At 51.8% G+C, this 18,578-nt stretch overlaps 7 protein-coding genes across 7 annotated transcripts; 5 read left to right on the top strand and 2 right to left on the bottom strand.

The window, feature by feature from the left end:
• Window positions 1–210: 210 nt before the first annotated feature.
• On the top strand, window positions 211–2,054 carry PFICI_09569 (uncharacterized protein; the record flags this gene model as incomplete). Its single annotated transcript, XM_007838150.1, has 4 exons — window positions 211–1,289; window positions 1,338–1,751; window positions 1,808–1,957; window positions 2,015–2,054. The coding sequence occupies 4 exons, from the start codon at window positions 211–213 to the stop codon at window positions 2,052–2,054; spliced, it is 1,683 nt and encodes a 560-aa protein (XP_007836341.1).
• A 172-nt stretch (window positions 2,055–2,226) lies between these two features.
• On the bottom strand, window positions 2,227–3,857 carry PFICI_09568 (uncharacterized protein; the record flags this gene model as incomplete). Its single annotated transcript, XM_007838149.1, has 3 exons — window positions 2,227–2,709; window positions 2,772–3,303; window positions 3,388–3,857. 3 exons carry the CDS (start codon window positions 3,855–3,857, stop codon window positions 2,227–2,229), a joined length of 1,485 nt encoding a protein of 494 aa, XP_007836340.1.
• A 948-nt stretch (window positions 3,858–4,805) lies between these two features.
• PFICI_09567 (uncharacterized protein) lies at window positions 4,806–6,061 on the top strand (the record flags this gene model as incomplete). The annotated part of the gene is made up of 2 exons (XM_007838148.1): window positions 4,806–5,200; window positions 5,257–6,061. 2 exons carry the CDS (start codon window positions 4,806–4,808, stop codon window positions 6,059–6,061), a joined length of 1,200 nt encoding a protein of 399 aa, XP_007836339.1.
• A 1,427-nt stretch (window positions 6,062–7,488) lies between these two features.
• PFICI_09566 (uncharacterized protein) lies at window positions 7,489–9,081 on the top strand (the record flags this gene model as incomplete). The annotated part of the gene is made up of 1 exon (XM_007838147.1): window positions 7,489–9,081. One exon carries the CDS (start codon window positions 7,489–7,491, stop codon window positions 9,079–9,081), a length of 1,593 nt encoding a protein of 530 aa, XP_007836338.1.
• Window positions 9,082–10,343: 1,262 nt separating this feature from the next.
• Window positions 10,344–12,480, top strand: PFICI_09565 (uncharacterized protein; the record flags this gene model as incomplete). The annotated part of the gene is made up of 3 exons (XM_007838146.1): window positions 10,344–11,031; window positions 11,098–11,534; window positions 11,590–12,480. 3 exons carry the CDS (start codon window positions 10,344–10,346, stop codon window positions 12,478–12,480), a joined length of 2,016 nt encoding a protein of 671 aa, XP_007836337.1.
• Window positions 12,481–13,206: 726 nt separating this feature from the next.
• PFICI_09564 (uncharacterized protein) lies at window positions 13,207–14,782 on the top strand (the record flags this gene model as incomplete). The annotated part of the gene is made up of 3 exons (XM_007838145.1): window positions 13,207–13,402; window positions 13,484–13,973; window positions 14,038–14,782. 3 exons carry the CDS (start codon window positions 13,207–13,209, stop codon window positions 14,780–14,782), a joined length of 1,431 nt encoding a protein of 476 aa, XP_007836336.1.
• A 125-nt stretch (window positions 14,783–14,907) lies between these two features.
• PFICI_09563 (uncharacterized protein) lies at window positions 14,908–16,569 on the bottom strand (the record flags this gene model as incomplete). The annotated part of the gene is made up of 1 exon (XM_007838144.1): window positions 14,908–16,569. The coding sequence occupies one exon, from the start codon at window positions 16,567–16,569 to the stop codon at window positions 14,908–14,910; it is 1,662 nt and encodes a 553-aa protein (XP_007836335.1).
• Window positions 16,570–18,578: the final 2,009 nt, after the last annotated feature.

Below are 18,578 nucleotides of genomic sequence, written 5' to 3'. Positions count from 1 at the left end.
CTCTTGTCTACCCTGCTGATCTCTCTGGACGGCTTGGTTGCACGACTAGACAAAAGTTCCTTCGTCATTGACCAGACACGCCCATGGAATTCGTTGTCGAGTTCTTTTCCCTTCTGCTCAAGTCCCTCCACTGAACAAATCTTGCCTGTCATCTGTACATGAAGACTGCTGTAGCGCACAGACGCGCGTACGGAGAACAAGTACGCAAAAATGACATCCACGGGTGTCAACTATGCTCAATCGCATGATCATGGTCCGCCAGGAGGCAGAAGTGGCAGTGATCCTGAGAAATTGGTCGTGGACCGTCCGCCAAGCGTCCACGAATCGCTGCGAGCCGGAAAGATTGATCACACGCATCGGAAGCTCAAGTCGCGACATATTCAACTCATTGGAATTGGTGGCACCATTGGAACAGCCCTCTACGTTCAGATTGGCAAAAGTCTGATCGCGGGCGGTCCTGGCAGCCTCTTCCTCGCCTTCGCGATATGGTGCACTGTCATCTTGGCGGTGACGATTAGCACCGCTGAAATGGTGACTTACCTCCCCATTTCCTCGCCCTTTATCCGCTTTGCTGGTCGATGGGTCGATGAAGCAATTGGATTTGCCGCTGGTTGGAACTTTTTCATCTTCGAGGCGGCCTTGGTGCCATTTGAGGTTACCGCGTGCAATCTGATTATTCACTTCTGGAGTGATGCGGTGCCGGTTGGAGGTATCATCGCCATCATCATATTTCTCTACGGGCTCATCAACATCCTGGCTGTCAAATGGTATGGAGAAACTGAGTTCTGGGCGGCTTTGGGCAAAATGCTGCTCATCGTTGGGCTCATTATATTCACTTTTATTGTCATGCTGGGTGGCAATCCTCTCCATGACCGGTTTGGTTTTCGATACTGGTATGAACCAGGCGCATTTGCCGAGTATTACCATACGGGCGATACCGGCCGGTTCATGGGCTTCCTTCAGTGTCTCATTGCTGCCGCGTTCACCATTGCTGGGCCTGACTACGTCTCCATGGCCGCTGGTGAGGCTGAGAACCCACGAAAGGTAATGCCGCGTGCTTTCAACGCAGTCTTTTACCGCTTGACCTCATTTTTCATGCTTGGTGCGCTTTGTGTTGGCATTTTGGTCCCGTACAATGATCAGACTTTGAAGGATGCCTACACAAATGGCGAACCTGGCGCTGCAGCCTCGCCCTACGTTGTTGCCATGAACCGCCTAGGCATACCAGTGCTACCACATATCGTCAACGCGATGGTCTTGACAGCAGCCTTTTCAGCCGGTAACAGCTAGTAAGTTTGGCTTTGTGGTTTAATTTCTTTGGCTGACTTGATCTGCAGTGTTTATTGCGCCTCTCGTTCACTATTCGGGCTAGCTCTTGAGGGCAAAGCACCAAAGTTCCTCACCAAGTGTCTCAAGAACGGTGTTCCCGTTTACAGTGTCATAGTTGTGCTGTTGATCGCATTACTTTCGTTCCTGCAAGTCAGTTCCAACACTGCAACCGTGCTAGGATGGTTCGTCTCCCTCATCACTGCCTCGCAGGTCATCAACTACTGTGTCATGGCAGCGACCTATATCTGTTTCTACAGAGCGCTCAAGGCTCAGGGAATTGACCGAAAGTCCCTGCCGTACCGGGGTATATTTCAGCCTTATGCGGCTTGGTATGCTTGCGGTGCGACGTTTGTCATGGCCTTTTTTGGAGGATACACTGTTTTTCTTCCAGGCAATTGGGACGTCAGCACCTTTCTTTTCAGGTATTTATACATCATTCCATTAACTGAGTTCGAGCAAGGGTACTAATAATGGAAAGTTACATGATGGTGTTTATCTTCCCTGTCCTCTTCATAGGATGGAAGCTCATCCACAAAACCAAGTTCTACTCGCCAGAAGAAGTCGACCTCCAGCAGGATCTCGCCGGGATCGAAGAGTATACAAGGAATTATGTGCCCAGACCTGCCAAGTAAGTCTAATTCGATCATAATGGACACCATGCAGTCACATACTGATTAGCTTCAAGGAACTTCTATGACAGGGGCTTGGACTTTCTGTTTGGCTAGGGGCAAAAGAATCCAGTCATTGTGGCCGGAAACCACGACGATAACAATCTCAACACGACAAATTTTCGACATCACATGTAGTGAGGACAAATGCACATTATTTTAACTTCAATCTCAATACTTGTGTTCAATGAAATGTATCCCAAGTCTTCATCGTGATTTATTTGGACATTTAGGCTGCGGCATTTGGCTGGACTGACTGTGGGTAGTAGAAAAGCTCGTTCGGGTCAACGGCAGCCTTTATCCGTTGCAGCCTTGGCAAGCTCGCTCCATAGTAGACGTTCTGCGCCGTCGTGCGGTTGAGGCTCGAGTCGGCATAGTTGATGTACATACCCCAGTCGGCAGGAGTGAGTGCCGCGGTAACATTGGCGACCCAGCCATCGAGGAACGAGTAACCGTCGGCCGGGTACGCGCCGCTATACTGGCGGTCATAAAACTGGATGAGGAACAGCTTGTCGCGATGAGCATACGACGATGACGCCGTGCGGGTGGCGTTGGCAATGGCTGACGTCTTGCCCCCGTGAAAATCCAGCTGAAAGTACCAAGACCGCGTCGATACTTTCTTGGCCACATCAAACCAATAGTTGACGAAGTTGGTCGCCGCCGTCCCATTGAGTCCCTTGAGCTCCAGACTCTTGGCGTAGATTGTCTCTTGCTATTCACATATTCAAGTGAGCAAATAGACAGTGACCCATTGGGAGTGGGAGAGAAACCTACCAGCGAATACGGATGTGTTACATCGAGTTTTCCATTGGCATAGTGCGACAAGGCATCCAACCAGCCCATACTCTGCGACTGCGATATTGAGCCGCCCGTCTTGTTGAGCAGCGGCGCCAAGGCAGCGGCGAGCCCGGTGGCATCTCCGAAAAACTGCCCTTCGAGGTTGGTGAAGTAAGATGAAGCAAAGACGCGCATGTTGAGCTCAGCCGGCATGGTGTTGCGAGCGTAGTCATCGAGGGCACCGAGCCCGGTGGCTCCATTGGCCTTGGTCAGGGGAAGCGAGGCCGAGAAGACAGTCACGCTCGTTGGAGCGGCAAAGGTATCAAACTCGTACGACGCCGCAATGCCAAAATTGGAGCCGGCTCCGCGCATGGCCCAGAACAGATCCGCATTCTCCGTCGCCGAGCAGTGCGCAACTGTCCCGTTAGCCAGCACCACGGTCATGCCCACAATCCAGTCAAGGGCCAAACCATGCAAATGTGAGCTCATACCAAAGCCCCCATGGAGCGCATGGCCCGAGACTCCAACGCTGGCATCGACGTCAGTTTATGAAATCCACACGACTTTGATTTATTGTCAGACTATTGAGGGGATGGAGAGATGAACAACATACCCAGGACAGGTTCCATGTGCAACAGCTCGCTGCCCCTGATTATAGAGCTCCGTCGCGACATGGCCTAATCTCGCTCCAGCCTGGACCGTTGCAATATTGGTTGTCTTATCCAGTGTCACATTATACATGCGATCTAGCTGCACCATCAAGTGGCCGTCCTCGCCGCCGAACCCAAGCGAGGCGTAGCTGTGACCGCCGGACTTTGCATTGATCTTGACTCCTACTTTGGCAGCGCATGACACGGCAGACTGGATGTGTTCAACCTTGGTCGGTACGGCAATTGCCACGGGCGTATAGGTCAGACGCGGGTTATAAGGTGCGGCGTCGGCTTTCCAATCGGCCGAGCCGGCAGCATCGACGGGCACCAGGGCCGAGCTGAGGCAGTCGTCCAGGGCAGCGCGCTTGTTGATTGCCGTGGCCTGCGTCAGCGCTGCCAACAGGCATACGCAGGCGGTTGCGAGGAAATGCATCTAGGTCTGATTGTTGTCGTCTAGGCCGAACGGCTGTGCAAGCTATCTGCGAAACACAAGAGTATTCCACTGTATCGCGACGTTGTTTCGAATTGACTCAACACTGAACTCGAGGCACTACGACTACGACTCGATCGAGCAGATGGCTCCAGTAATGAGGACCCTTAATAGCATCCATCCAAACCTCGTGATGCAACAAATTCGCCGCCTCTCAGCAGCTGGAATCCCGGATATCATATCCGAATCAATGTTGCTCATCGAATGTCAACATACGAGGAAGCGCCGTACATCCGTTCGTTGGGTTGGGGAAGATAACGCGAGTCACTCGACGTGCCAAATTTTCCCCCGTCTTTCGCTACCCGGGGTCTTGTCAGAATAATTTGGGTATAATATAGCAATTATGCTGATCCTGACGGGTGGATTCCATTGTAATTGGAACGTTGCACAGGGAGAATGGAAGAAACACGCTTGTGAAAATTCCTCTTGCCGGGTTAATCATTCCACTGCCCCGGTGACATCAATATTGGCGACTGTGTGTGGACTTCAACAGGCGCCTGTTTGCTTGGCCGTTTCTCGGATCGCGGGTAAGTTGCCAATTAGCCGCAAGGCTTAGGTATCATCGCTCATGCTTGAGGCGATCCCTCAGGCTGCCGCAACGATGCTCCGAATCTAGCCGTATCCGTGTACGGAGGCTCAATAACATGAATCAATTTGCGACGCGACCCGGCCGAAACGGGTAAAAGCTCTGCATAGCAGGACCTGGAGATACAGACACCAGCTCACGTGTCTTTTTGTTGAGATCTTGATGAAAAGCAGCAATTGCTTCGACCAACAAGTCTCATGTCCTTGTCCCAAGACGCACAAGTGTAGAATTCTATGCTAGTGTCTTGGTGATTTCTCCTTTCTCTTCACTGCATTTACACCTCTGAAATTCACCCAGCCTCGATCATGCCACTTTTCACATCACTGGTACTATCAGCCCTCGGCCTTGTGCCAGGCGCGTTGGCTGAGAAGCTTCTGGCTTCGCACTACACTGGACAGGTCTACTCGCTCGACTTGGCAGTCAATGGCAGTACCGGTACATTGAAATCGACCTCCTCGACAGGCGGATGTGGCAAGATGCCCACTTGGCTCGAGCTCGATTCCGATACTGGCACGCTGTACTGCTTCGACGAATCTGGTGCGGGCCAACAGGGCATCAGCGGCGGAGTTGCAACTACTTATTCTGTCAACACGGACGGCTCCCTCAAGCAGACGGGCCAAGCCAAGACCAAGGGCGGCGAAGTCCATGGATCGTTTTACGGAGGTTCAGATGGACGTGGCTTTGTTGCTACTGTAGAATAGTGAGTCTAGATCTAGATTTTCCTGCATATATCTAATGGCTAACTCGATCTTTCAGTGACGCATCTACGCTTACTACGTTTAAGCTTCCCCTGACTTCAGGTACTCAGGTATTGCAGACGCAAAAGTTCAACATGTCCGCTCCGGGGCCCAACAAGAGTCGGCAGACGGCTCCGCATCCACACTCGGTCATTACTGATCCGACGAGCAAATATCTGATTGCGCCAGATCTCGGTGCCGACCTCGTTCGCATATTCAGCATTGATGCTACTAGTGGACAGCTGGCAGCTTGCACACCCGGCGAGGCAGGCGCCGGCGACGGGCCTCGGCATGGAACCTGGTGGGCTCCCAAGTCCGGATCCACCGACGGGCAAATGCTGTACACGGTGAACGAGCTGGGCAACTCGGTCTCGGCGTGGAAGGCCACGTATCCGAGCTCAGGCTGTCTGACGCTCAGCAAGACGCAGACCCTCTCAACCTACGCCGAGGGCAAGACGGCGCCGACCGGGTCCAAGGCGGCCGAGGTCCACGTGTCGGGCAACTTTCTGTACGCTGTAAACCGCAACGACAAGACATTTGGGGCCAAGGAGGACTCGATTGTGACGTACAGCATCGACGCCGCCAGCGGTGCCATCACGTTTGTCGAGGCCACCAATGCCCACGCCTGGTACCCGCGCACTTTTGCCATTAACAAGGCTGGCACGCTGGTGGCTGTCGGAGGGCAAACGTCGTCGAATGTGGCAATTATTCAGCGCGATGCATCCACTGGTAAACTTGGAGATCTTGTTGCCAACTTGGCCATTGCAACTCCTGGAACAGATGGAGGCGAAGATGGACTCAGCGCAGTGATCTGGGACGAATGAGATACAAGTGATGCAACTTGTAGCTCAACCCGATATTCATGCCGACATAATTTTCACGTGGGGTTTTGCCATGGTCATGATTTACAAGCATGCCTTGCAACAATCTTCTTAACCATGAGATTTTATTTACATCATATAATTGAACTCGACATACGTATAGATGAATTGGCTGCCATGGCAAGAGGTGCCCTGCCGGATTGGTTTCTGCTCACATGCTAGACTTGAACCACAAGAGCAGTTTACATGAAGCAGTACGTCTTCCCAAATTGATCACAGTACAATATAGCTTAGTATACTATACTGAAACCAGGCCATAAGGAGAATGAAACCGGCTGTTCCCCTCGTCATTACTAGAAGCACCGCCTACAGGTAATTTTTGGTGCAACTATGTTGGTTGGAGATGGATCGAGTCATGTATTTGCAAAGCTATCTGTCTAGTGGGGGTTTTCTCAGAGTCCTGGAATAATGTAGTTAGTCTATGACCCTTCTTGCACAACTGGCCAACTATAATCATGGCAGCTGTCTGGGCTATGCGCTTCTGAACCCTGAGCCTGCCTCGGTATCTCTGGCGAACGAGTGCACCATATCTGGTCAGTGATAGATCTTCAGCTGCCCATCTCCAGTCTATTGATGGATAGACTACTACATATCGTGTGGATAATACAGCCGTAAGCCCTGCCGGCTGTCTTCCGCTTGATGCGATACCAGTCTCCCGCACTACCTGGGCACTACCTCTGCGGACCGCGGTCCACATGATAATTCTCCGAACCGTTGAGAATGCGATTATCTCGGCCAGAACGGCAGTCCCACTTGGTATTCCAAGGCATACCAGGAATCATTCTGGACTTGTCTGGAGTCTGGGGACTTTGTCTGTTAGCTCCGCGGCTCTGACATCAAGTTGCAGTAGAGTTTGCGCTGTGCAGTTGTCATGACGAAAGGCTCGCAACTCTATTCGTTCAACTTTCAGACCGCTCTGGCACGTCAACCTAGTTACAGATCTCGAATTGTGATTTGGCTGTCAAAGCAGGTTTAGTTACGACTGATAACATGCGACCGACCGAGTCAAAACAGGATGCCTCTTCGTTTTTTTGCTTGTGACACCAGGACATTCGCAAAGATACGTGCCTCCAGCCGGCGGCCGCAAGGCGGTTGGTTGCAGTCTGACTGCCCTGTGTCTAGTATACGGGTAATTGATGTCACTCCCATGACACAAAGTCATGCTGAGTGATTTCCCACAAGCTAAATTGGTTAGCTGTTATGACGTACCAGGGATTGAAGCTATAACGATGGCCGCAGATATAATACAGGTTGCGTCTGTTCGAATTAAAGCTTAAATCCAGCTCCATTCTTCAGCGACATTTTCAGCTCCAGCAACCATTGACAATATTGCTTTCGCACAATTCACATATTCAACTCAATCTTACACAATGGGTATCGGCAGCAAAATTAAGAAAGTACTCACGGACGAGGAGCCACGCCATCATCATGGCTCGGAGCATCGCAAGGGCCCCGGAGCCTATGCAAACGAAGACGTGCCTCGCAGCTTCAACCGGATCGACAAGTACGGCAACAATATCGTGGATCCCAGAGCCACAGGGGGAACCGAGTCACTTCCCGGGAGAAACTCAGCCGATTACACCTATGGCTCATCCAGCGCAGCCGGAGCCGGTGGTCCTGCAGCGGCTGCGGGCGTCGCGGGCCGTCACAGCCACGAGATTCCGGGTTCTCAACGAGAGCCTGGCTTAACCCGCAAAGGTTTGCCTAGCCAGACTGGAGCTATTAGAAATGGTGGTAATGTTCTTCGCAAAGGACAACAGCAACAACAAGACCCCTACTGGGGAGACGCCGAGCGAGCGGGTGCGGCGGCATCTGGTCCCGGAGCGGGTGTACTGGGTACCTTTGACCGTCCCGGTAATCTTGACCGCCCTGATAACATGCCAGCTAGCGAGATTAACGCAAGATACAACAACATTCCGCCCGGCGATGGCATGGGCTCAGCCGGAGCGCCTGTTATGCTGCAAGGTGGGAGACAAGAAAATCTGGGAGGTGATATGCCCAGTAGCGGCATGACTGGCAATCGGATGGCTGGCAGTGGCATGACCGGTGGTATGGCCGGTGGTATGGCTGGTGGTATGGCCAGTGGTATGACCAGTGGCATGCCAGGCAGCGCGACAGGTGGCCCGTCTGGTCGTGGTGAGTATAGTACTACTCCAATGAACACCTCGATGGCTCCAGGCGGGGCTTCCAACCTGCCTCAACGCCCCATGGAGTCTGGCAACACTTTCCGTGACCAGAAGATGAATAACTACGACACACCAATGGGCGGTTCTGATCGCGGCATGGGCGGAATCGGAGCTGTTGCGGGTACTGGCGCAGCTGCTGGACTTGGTGCTTCTCAAATGGCCAACCGTCAACAAGAGCAAGAACTCGGTGGTGGAAAACCTCGATACGGCAACCCGCAATACGTCAGCAGACTGGATCCAGGAAGCCCCAACAAGATGGATACGGGTGCTAGAACAAGCATGCTGGATCCCTATGGCACCGGGCAGTCAGGAAACGACCAGGGCGCAGGAGTTGGAAACGATATCCCCATTCGCCTTCGCGATGATATTCCATCCGGCCAGAGTCCCGGCCAGGGCATGACGGATTCCTATGCCCAAAGCCGCAATCAAGCATCCCGCAACTCCATGGGCACCGGCAGTCCGGCGCAAGCGTCGGGCGGCATGGGCAACATGCGTTCTTCCGAGACGCCTCTTGGTCAAAAGTCTCAAATGCGTGATTCGGGGCTTGGACAAGGCGACGAGGATCTCAACAACAACAACAACAACAACCGCGGCTCTCAGTACGGCCTGAGACTGAATCCACCCGAGCCCGACTTGGGCAAGGTGATTGGCCCCAGCGGTGAACATTACGGCCCCGGACACCAAGGCGCCAAGGTCTTTCACAAGTGCTACAATTGCGGTGTCGACAACGACATCTCCCGGCATTTCCGCAAGGACGCCGTGTACCGCATGGGATGAGCGGGGGAGAATCGCCAAGGACGCAATGATTTTATGATTAATGATTTCGAAGTAGTATAATCCTTGTACCAATAGCTGTTATTCGCTGCTTTCACAAATCAATTCCATGATTCACAACATGCTCGCCTCGTATCATCCCGTTGAGCACTATCCATGATGTCATATGGCCCTGCCGAGTGTGAAAATGAGTTGTGATGCGGAGTAGTATAGCCGCAAATATTAGCTTGGCAGGCGTCGTCTCCACTACGCCTTTTTCTGCTAATGTAGCACAAATTATCAAAGAGTTTTCACTGCATCCTGAAGTATATGTACGACGACATAATGTTTCGAGGTCGATCAAACGATAATTCAGAACTTTGTGGCCTGCTGGGAATCATCAAATCCACTGGGTACCAGGAATCCGGTACCAACCATACTTTCAAGTCGTAATAAGATACTGCCCCCCTTGCTAAGCGAGGTCAAATTTGAGATCCCCCCAGGTTTTCCGACCCCCACACAACAGATCCCCGGAATTCCCGCCCCAGCTTTTGCCTGCACGACAACGCGGGGTAATAGGTATGGATTGGTAATGGGTGGATGCCATCACTCTGGGACGAAATGGCACGGTAAATTGCGATACTTGACCGCACATGATGGCGAGGAGGGTGGTGCGTGCCAGGGGCTGGCTTCCGGCAAGAAAAGTCGGGTATTCCGCGGCCAAATCCCGCGGTCAGCGGTGAAAGCTGCTGGCGGCAAACTGTCTTTCAAGTTTGCGAACCTCGGCGCGTTGGATGATCGTCTTGGCATGCGGGAGATTAGGTAGCCACGTTGGGAAGAGGCTCTGCTCTGGGTAGAGAACAAGCCTGCGTGATTTCACAATATACAATACTGCTGTTGTCTCTGCAAAAATCAGACGACGAGTTTGCTTTTTAGACGTGCAGACGAAAAGCTGGGTTCTTCTTTTGGAAAAGGGAGGGGATTGACTGCCTACCCCAGGGTTATCCCTCATGCTCATGGCGGTGCTTAGCATCTCCAGATCGAGGAACAAGGTTAAGTCGTATTACTGCAGCTGGGGTCGGACAGTTCTCCGCCTCAATAGCTCGTGAGAGCCCCGTTCGGTCGAATTCAAACCGAAATAACGAGCGACTATACTGCGAGGCCATCCTAGTGGCGTATCCATAGCCCATATATAATGTCATGAGATATTGTCTCATCAAATGTGTCCCGGTTCCATCACTTGGGTAGTGCAGATATCGCCGTTTGATCTATCATTGACGCCTAATATGAGACTGGGCACATCCACATACTTGCAGGTGGCCCTGCTCACCTCGGCCGCCGCGGAAGTGCAATTCGGCGAGTACATCCTGGCACCGTCTACCAGGACGCTGAGCCCCGTGTCTGTACGCCAGACCGGAGGCGATGTGCAAGCAGCTGAAGCCCTGGTCGACCCGTCAAGCCAGTCTTCGACCACGCTCAATGGACCAGACTCATATGTGACGCTGGACTTTGGCAAGAACATTGCCGGCTCGGTCGCCTTTAGTATCGACTCACTTGAAGGTGATGATGAGTACATTGGTATCACCTTTACGGAGAGCTCGGAATGGATCAGCGCAGAGACCTGCGATGCCACGCAGGATGAGGGTGTTGATCTGCCACTCTGGTTCAACCTCACTGGGACAGGTCTCTATGAGGCGGACAAGGCCCACCAACGTGGCGGTTTCCGTTACCTCACAGTCGTCCACAATGCTACCGGCACAATCAGCATTTCCAATCTCACCGTATACTGGACAGCGTCTCCTGAAATGTCGGATCCGGCAGCATATACTGGCTACTTCCACAGCAGTGATGAGAAACTGAACCGTGTGTGGTATGCTGGCGCTTACACAAACCAGCTGTGCTCGATTGACCCGAGCACGGGTAACTCGCTCGGCCTGCCTCTTGAAGGATGGGAGTACAATTACACCATTGCTAGTAAGATCCCATGATTCGAGTCAAAAGTGACGGCGAAAAAGTACACCTGCTGACTGTAATTTCAAGACGGCACATCGGTACTTGTCGATGGCGCCAAGAGAGACAGGCTTGTCTGGCCTGGCGATATCGCCATCTCTGGTCCATCAATTTTTGTTTCGACAAACAGCCTGGATACCATCCGCAACGGCATTGACTCGCTCATGGTGATGCAACAAGCTGACGGCCGCCTTCCATATGCGGGCAAGCCGTTCAGCGAGTTTGTTGGCAACAAGACAGGAAGCCCTGATCTGTTCTTGTGGAGTTTCACCTATCACTGCCATACGCTGAATGACTTGTACGATTATTATCTGTTCACCAGCGATCTCGATTACCTAGTTTCATATTGGGATCAGTACAAACTAGGTGTCAATTACTTGCTCCAGTTCATCGACTCTACAGGACTGGCCAACGTGACTTCTTCTGCCGATTGGTTACGAAAAGGCATGGGTGGCCACAACATCGAGGTATGTCAGAGACAATACCCCGTGTTGAGCGAGCTGTACTGACTGTCCATATTAGGCCAACTCAATCCTATACTTTACGCTCGAGAAGGCTGTGGCGTTGGCGGGTGTTGTAAATGACACAAGCGACGTGGCCAACTGGACAACATCAGCAGCCGGCATCCCGAGCGCCGCAAACGCTCTCCTATGGGATGACGAGACATCACTGTATTGGGATAATGATACGCAAAAGGTGCTACACCCGCAAGACGGCAACGCCTGGGCGGTGCTCTCGGGGGTGGCAAACGGCACGCGCGCATCAGCCATTAGCGACGCGCTGGCCGGGCGGTGGATCCGGCCGTACGGAGCTCCGGCGCCCGAGGGCGGCATCACCATCTCGCCGTTCGTGACGGGCTTTGAGGTGCAGGCGCACTACAAGGTCGGGCGGGCCGACCGGGCGGTCGACCTGGTGGGCTTCATGTGGGCCGACTACATGCTTGACGACCCGCGCACCACCAACTCGACTTTCATCGAGGGCTACTCGTCTGACGGCAGCCTGGCGTACCCGGCCTATCCAGACGGCGATGCTCGCGTCAGCCATGCCCACGGCTGGTCCACGAGTCCAACCTCGAGTCTCTCCTTCCTTGGCGCCGGTATCCAGCTCGCCACTGCAGCAGGTCAGACGTGGAAGATTGCGCCGGCGCTAGGTGGAGTAGAAAGTATCCAGGCCGGCTACGAGACGCCGCTGGGCGCATTTGCCGTCGACTGGCGCAACGGCACCTGCGGGTTTGCCGGATCCTTTGAGACCCCGGAAGGGACCGTGGGAAGCTTTGAGGTGGCCGTCACTCCCGGCTGGACGAAGCTGTTGCTTCAGGGGACCGGCGGCACGACCGAGGTGGACATTACTGGAGAATCAGTGGCGGTCCTTAGTGATATCGCTGGCGGCAAATACAGTCTCAGCATTTCATAAAACGGCTACCTTACTAGTCGTAAAGCTTGATACAACTTGGACTTAATCGTTAATCAAAATTGATATGATCACGAAAAATCATGAGCGAAGACGAGTCATCTTCTACACTTGCAACAATTGAACTAGAAAGAAAAACCTTGCTTTCGATATAGGGACTTTAGTGGGGTTGGTCTAGGTGGGCAGTCCCCCGGGTTAACGTCGGGGATGTGTCTATTGTAGTCGGCTCAGTGCTAACGAGGGCCCTGTACCATTATCCCAGCAGCCTGTGCGGGCAGTCCCAACGTAGGTACCTACCTAACCTGGTAGTTTGTATCTATCTACCTGTAGGCTGTAATCTTTTTCAAATCTTCGCTTCAACATTCAAGCTACCATGATGTCAAACCGACCTGTTTCTTGAACGACTCCGACAATTAACAATGCATCTATTCTTCTAGCATGAGCCTGCCTCCATGTCATCGCAAAGTATTCTGGTGAAGTAGCAATCCCGAATGGCTTTCCACGCGTCACTGTCTACTATCGCCTAGGATTCTACATATCACCCCCCCAAAGCATCACATCATGACATCTCCGCCTGCAAGTCCCAAAGCATGTCACAATTGTCGTCGTCAGCGCTTGAAATGTGACAGGACCCTCCCAAAATGTCACAAATGTATCAAGCAAGGACAGGAATGTCAGGGGTACCAGCGCCTATTCCGCTGGGAGCGCGGCATCGCAAGTCGTGGAAAGATGGTTGGAATGACATTCGGGGACTTGATCCAAAATCAATCAAGGCAGACAAAGTCATGCTCGCAGCTTGTCACGCCTCTCAGAGTGCATAGTCGAGACTACCGCTGCAGCAGATATGGATCTGAAGCTATAGGGTCTCTGACGAATCCCTTGATACAGGACATGAACGAGGCTTCTAGAAAGTATTTGTTTTACTGTGCGTTATAACCCACCCTTGTTATCTCATCCATGGTACTGATAGGCATCTCGATCGCAGTTGCTACTAATGTTTGCAAAGACCTCGTCCTATATGACATCCCAAATCAAAATCCTTTCCGCGAGCTTATTCCCATGATACACCAGCATCCAGTCCTGCTTCATATCATTGTTGCCAACTCGGCTCTTCACATGTCGAATTCATCCCAAGGATTATTATCGGCGAATCAGAACCCCTTATCGGCATCACATACAGAAGTGATGGACTCAGCATGCTGGCAGTCATCCCAATCAGATCAGGCAGGATCTTATTATTATGCTCTGGCAGCCAAGCAGAGAGCACTCTGCCTCTTGAGACCCGCTCTCGACAATCCGTTGTCCATGAATAACGATGTCATCCTGGCGGTAGTGCTCCTGTTCATTGAGTTCGAGCTTCTTGATTCTGGGCGAGACGACTGGAAACACCACATCAGTGGCGCAAAAGCAATCATCGAGAAACTCTGTCTCCCAAGCACGTTTACTCCAACCGTCATGACCCCGCTGCGGCGGTCACTTGTATCAAATTTTGTCGTGTATGTCAACAGTCTTCTTTCGCGAAATTTATTCTTGACCTACAATATGCTTACTAAAAATCAGGTTTGATATCCTCGGCTCGACATTCACGTGCCCGGCCACTCATCTTCCCAGTAGTACTTCCTCAAGGGCACTGTCGTTATTGCAGGATGCTCAAGGCAACCACTGCTCTTCATTCCCCACAGAACTCCTTGAGCTTCTCCAGTCGGCCGGTCAAATAGCCCAAGCCAGCAACGTATCCTCGCGCCACTGTTCCCTCTCTGGTTCCTTACAGCAGCTTCTCCTCCTTATCAGCGTAGCACAGTCCTTTGATCCACTTGCTTGGGCGTCCAGACTTGAACCCATTTCCCCCGCGCCAGACCTCGAGCACCGCACACGTGTCGCCTTTGCGCATCGTGGAGCCGTGCTGATATACCTTACTCGTGTTATTTACTCTCTAGATCCCGCCGCCGACCTGCCCCTCAACCTCGACTGCTTGGTTGAAGAAATCATAGGGCATATTTCATTCATCAGCACGAGTAATGTGTTATTTACAGCGACCACTTGGCCTGCTTTTATTGCAGGAGCAGAGAGCAGTGACTGCACCAGTCAGCAATGGGTAACGCAACATTTCCACGAGCTGTGGAAAGTTGAGCCTTGGGGCCAGATCAGAGGTGCATTGGGGGTATTGGAGAGGATCTGGGAGAAGAGGAGAATGCAAAGAAAGATGCCAATGAACATGGATCAAAATATACATGGTGGTACTGGGAAAGAAGACAATTGGGTTGCGGACTTGCAAGCGGGCGGTGTTGATTGGTTGATTGTATGATTTGTGTCAATTCTCAGTATCGGCACATTCTATCATTGGCTCTATTCCGCTCTCTTGAATTTCAATACGTTGCTCTAGTCTAGCTAATCGACCTTCTGGTCTCTCTCAATTGAAGGAAACATCGCTCATGCCCGCGTAACAACCCCACCTCCATCCAACTCCCTCCCATGAGCCTCGCCCATGGCTTCATCCATGAATTCCCTCTTCTCTTCCTCTGTTAATTCGCTCTCCGCCTTTGGGACTCTTCCCCAAAGAGCCAAGATAACCAAGCCCACCGCTCCGGCTGCAACACCAAACCAAAACGTGTTCTTGTAACTTCTTCCCAGGCCCACCTTGTCCACCGTGGCCGTCTGGACGATATCGGTGAGCCCGAGCGTCAGCGCAACGCCCAGCTGCAGCACCGAGTTGATGACGCCGCCAGCCAAGCCCTGCTGGGCCACGGGAAAGGTGGTGGTGATGAAAACCGTGGCCAGTATGGTCGAGATGTCAATGCCAATGGTGCTGAGAATCGTGGCCGGGAAGATGTAGGCCCAGTAGCCCCGCTCCTGCAGAGGAATCAGGGCGAGCAAGAGCTGAGAGCCCACCGCGCCCAGGCCTGAGATGACCAGGAGCACGCGCCCCGGTACCAGGTGCAGAATGTAGCCTTCTAGTATACTAAAGAGGAGCCCGGCCACGCCCAAGGGGACATACCACGTCACCACTTGGAGCGGGCTGGCCAGCATAATGTTTTGAAAGTAGAGGGTTCCATATACGGAGAAGATGCCCCAGGTGCCGTATAGGAGGAGAAGTGCCAAAAGGAGCGGTGTCATTGCGGGTGTTGTGAATATCGAGGCGGGAAGGAGGGGGTCGGCAACAGACGTTTCTAAGTAACCGGCGGCGAGGAGGGAGAGGACACCCACGACGAAACAAACGGGGATGTAGGGGGTTCTCCAGCCCGCTGGAGCATGCGCGGATTGAGTAATGGCAAAGACGACGAGGGTGAGTCCGACAGCAATGGTGATAGCTCCTGGATAGTCCATCTTGACATTGTTTGAAGGTGGCTTTCCGGATCGCGGATTGGGAATGGAAAAGACGGAGCTAATCAGTGTGATTGCCGTGAGAATCCCCCCGATCCAGAAATAGAACCCCCATCTCAGGTACTGACCGACAATACCAGCAATGAAAATGCCACCAAAGAAGCCAAAGACTGCTGAAGTACCATAGATTGCAAAAACGATATTCTTTCGTCGGCCGGGGCGGTAGATTGATCCCATCAACATGACTCCCGTGGGAAGAAAAGCCGCAGCACCCAAACCTTGCAGAGCACGGCAAAAGTCCAGCATCAACGGATTGATACTGAAGCCTGCAATGATGCTCCATATCAACAGCCACGAGAGCCCCCAGAGAAAGACGGGGTAGCCGCCCCAGATATCACCCAGACGGCCGAATATGAGAAGAGTGCTGGCAATGACGAGAGAAAATGCCGTGGCTGGCCAGACACTCGCTGCCTGTGGGATATCAAGCTCTTTTATCAGGGTCGGAAGGATCACGGTGAAGCCCGAGACGAAGAATTCCGTCAAAAACTGTGACATGGCGATGCTAAACACGAAACAGATCTCGCTCCACGCAGTCGTGAATGTAGGAGGACGTTGGCGACCGAGACGTTCGATGCGGGCTTGCAAGGACTCTTCGATGGGGCATTCGAGTGTATTCTTGCTTTCAACGTGCGGCGAGGAATCGTTTATTGCATCAAGGGTTGTCGGATCTGAGCCGTCGGGACTATCGCCCCTGGAAGGAAGACAAGACATGTCGAGGATGGTGCTTGTAATAATGTGTCGTATTATGCTTTTGTTGTCTCGAAGAATTTTGATGGCTAGTGGGCCATCTGTTTGTATGATGATATTATTGCAAGAAGAAGGGACAAGATGGTTGATTATATATACTGAAAAACGACAATGTTTATTTGAGCTCCCAGTCAGGAGATTTGATATTTTAGAAGGCAGAATGCCAGATTGATCTGTGTCAAGATAGCCCGCATATACTGCATTACTAATATAAAAGAATTTGAGAGATAGAGAGGGAGAGAATTCGTCATTCTGTTCACTATCGAGTCTATTACCATGGGCACACAAAAAAGTCGAGATCTTTACTGACTCGACGCGGGTGAAATTGAGTAGGCAAATCCTAAGCAGTCTAACGGATCCACTTCCCGCGACGCTAGTGTCTTGGCTTCCTATCTGAGAAAAGCTTCGAGCAAAAGTTGCCCTGCGATTGGCTGGAATTGCTACAAACTCTTGCATGGGACGTCAAAAGTATATCAAGTTCTCTGATCTGTGCCTGGTTTTGTTTCCTTGATATATGTGACTGATTTGCGTCAAAGATTTTCATTCTGCTTATTCAACTCAGCATTTGTCAGCCTAGCAATCAATTCTGATCCAAGGAGGGACATGACCTCCCCATTACTCCTCGTCATTCCCTTGTCTTCCTGAAGTTACTTCTTTTGCAGGTAGGAATTTCATAGTGTACGTAATCCGATCCCGAGGACAGGCAGGTTTAAGGAAGAACTGTTTTCTTTCCATCGTCTTTGGGTTCTTCTACCCTGCTCATTTTTGCATTTTGAAGACATGGTTATCGAGGCCATGCTGCGGCGGTAACTTATTCACAGTTTGTTGAGCGCCTCACTAGTTGTTAAAAACATTCATGTATTGATTCAGACTACGGATCGCTGTAGAAGAAATACTCCGCGCTGTCTCCGCAAATATCTTTTCAACCCCAAACTCCGACTCCACCATATTTCATCTCCAAAGTGGGGTGTTCGTGGAGTTTGACGGGTCAAGGCTGCAAAGTGTCGACGCAATTTGGGTGGTTGTGGAAAGGTGCTTCGGTAACGGTTGAACATTAGCAGTGTGAATCAAATAGGTGTGTGTGTTTGTGTACTTAATACCTACGCATGCGCTATAGTAATGTTGTATTTCTGATGAATGGATTTGAAAGTACCCTGCACTGCATGGTCAGTTGTACTCTGTCTACCCGTGCTGCAAGCAAAACAGATCATACCTGAAAACCACCCAGAATTTGGAAGCCTTCCGCTTGATCATTGGCAGCCATGATTAGAAATCCAGGAGCTGAGCCCTTCCTAGCTGACATTCACAACTCCGTCTATGTCGTCTGATCCCCCTCTATCTGGTTCTGGCATCCGGTTGATAGGGTGGGGGCGGATCATTGATCAAATCGGCTTCGTTCCCAGGCCGCCTCTCGAAAGACCGTGTTGAAGCCATCCGGGCCAACCCTGGCCGCGGTGGAGTAGCCAAGATGGCTACCCTCCTTGGACGTCTTACCGGTAATGGTTCGAGCTCAATATGTTCCAAGGCTGTATTGATTCCTTGACTGTCTTCGACGGAGTTGCTCGCGCGCTCCAGACTAGTACGCTGGAAAACTAGACGCCGGCAGTATTTAAAGAAATCACAAGCTAGACGCCCGCAACACCACAGAACATATGCAACGCAGTATAACGCAACGCCCAAAACGAAGACCACTGGAGCCAGGGCACCGATAACCGTAAAGACGACAAACTCAAAGATGACGGGGAACAAGAGTTGATACGGCTGAAGCTGTGTAGTGTTGAAGAGTTGGTTAGCCCATGTCGTCTGCTGTGAGCAGCGGCAACTAGCGGTAATAACCCCGACTAATAGGCCGAAGCATCCCAGAATGATGCACAGAGGAAACAGATCTGTATTTTTCTCGATGAAGTCTATTACAGCCTCTGCTGGTGGAGCCATGTTTTCATATGCTTGATGCAATCTAGGGTCGTTCTGTA

Source organism: Pestalotiopsis fici (assembly GCF_000516985.1).
Source record: "Pestalotiopsis fici W106-1 unplaced genomic scaffold PFICI_Scf_6, whole genome shotgun sequence".
NCBI lineage: Eukaryota > Fungi > Ascomycota > Sordariomycetes > Amphisphaeriales > Sporocadaceae > Pestalotiopsis > Pestalotiopsis fici.
This window is presented reverse-complemented; position numbering and strand designations above follow the sequence as displayed.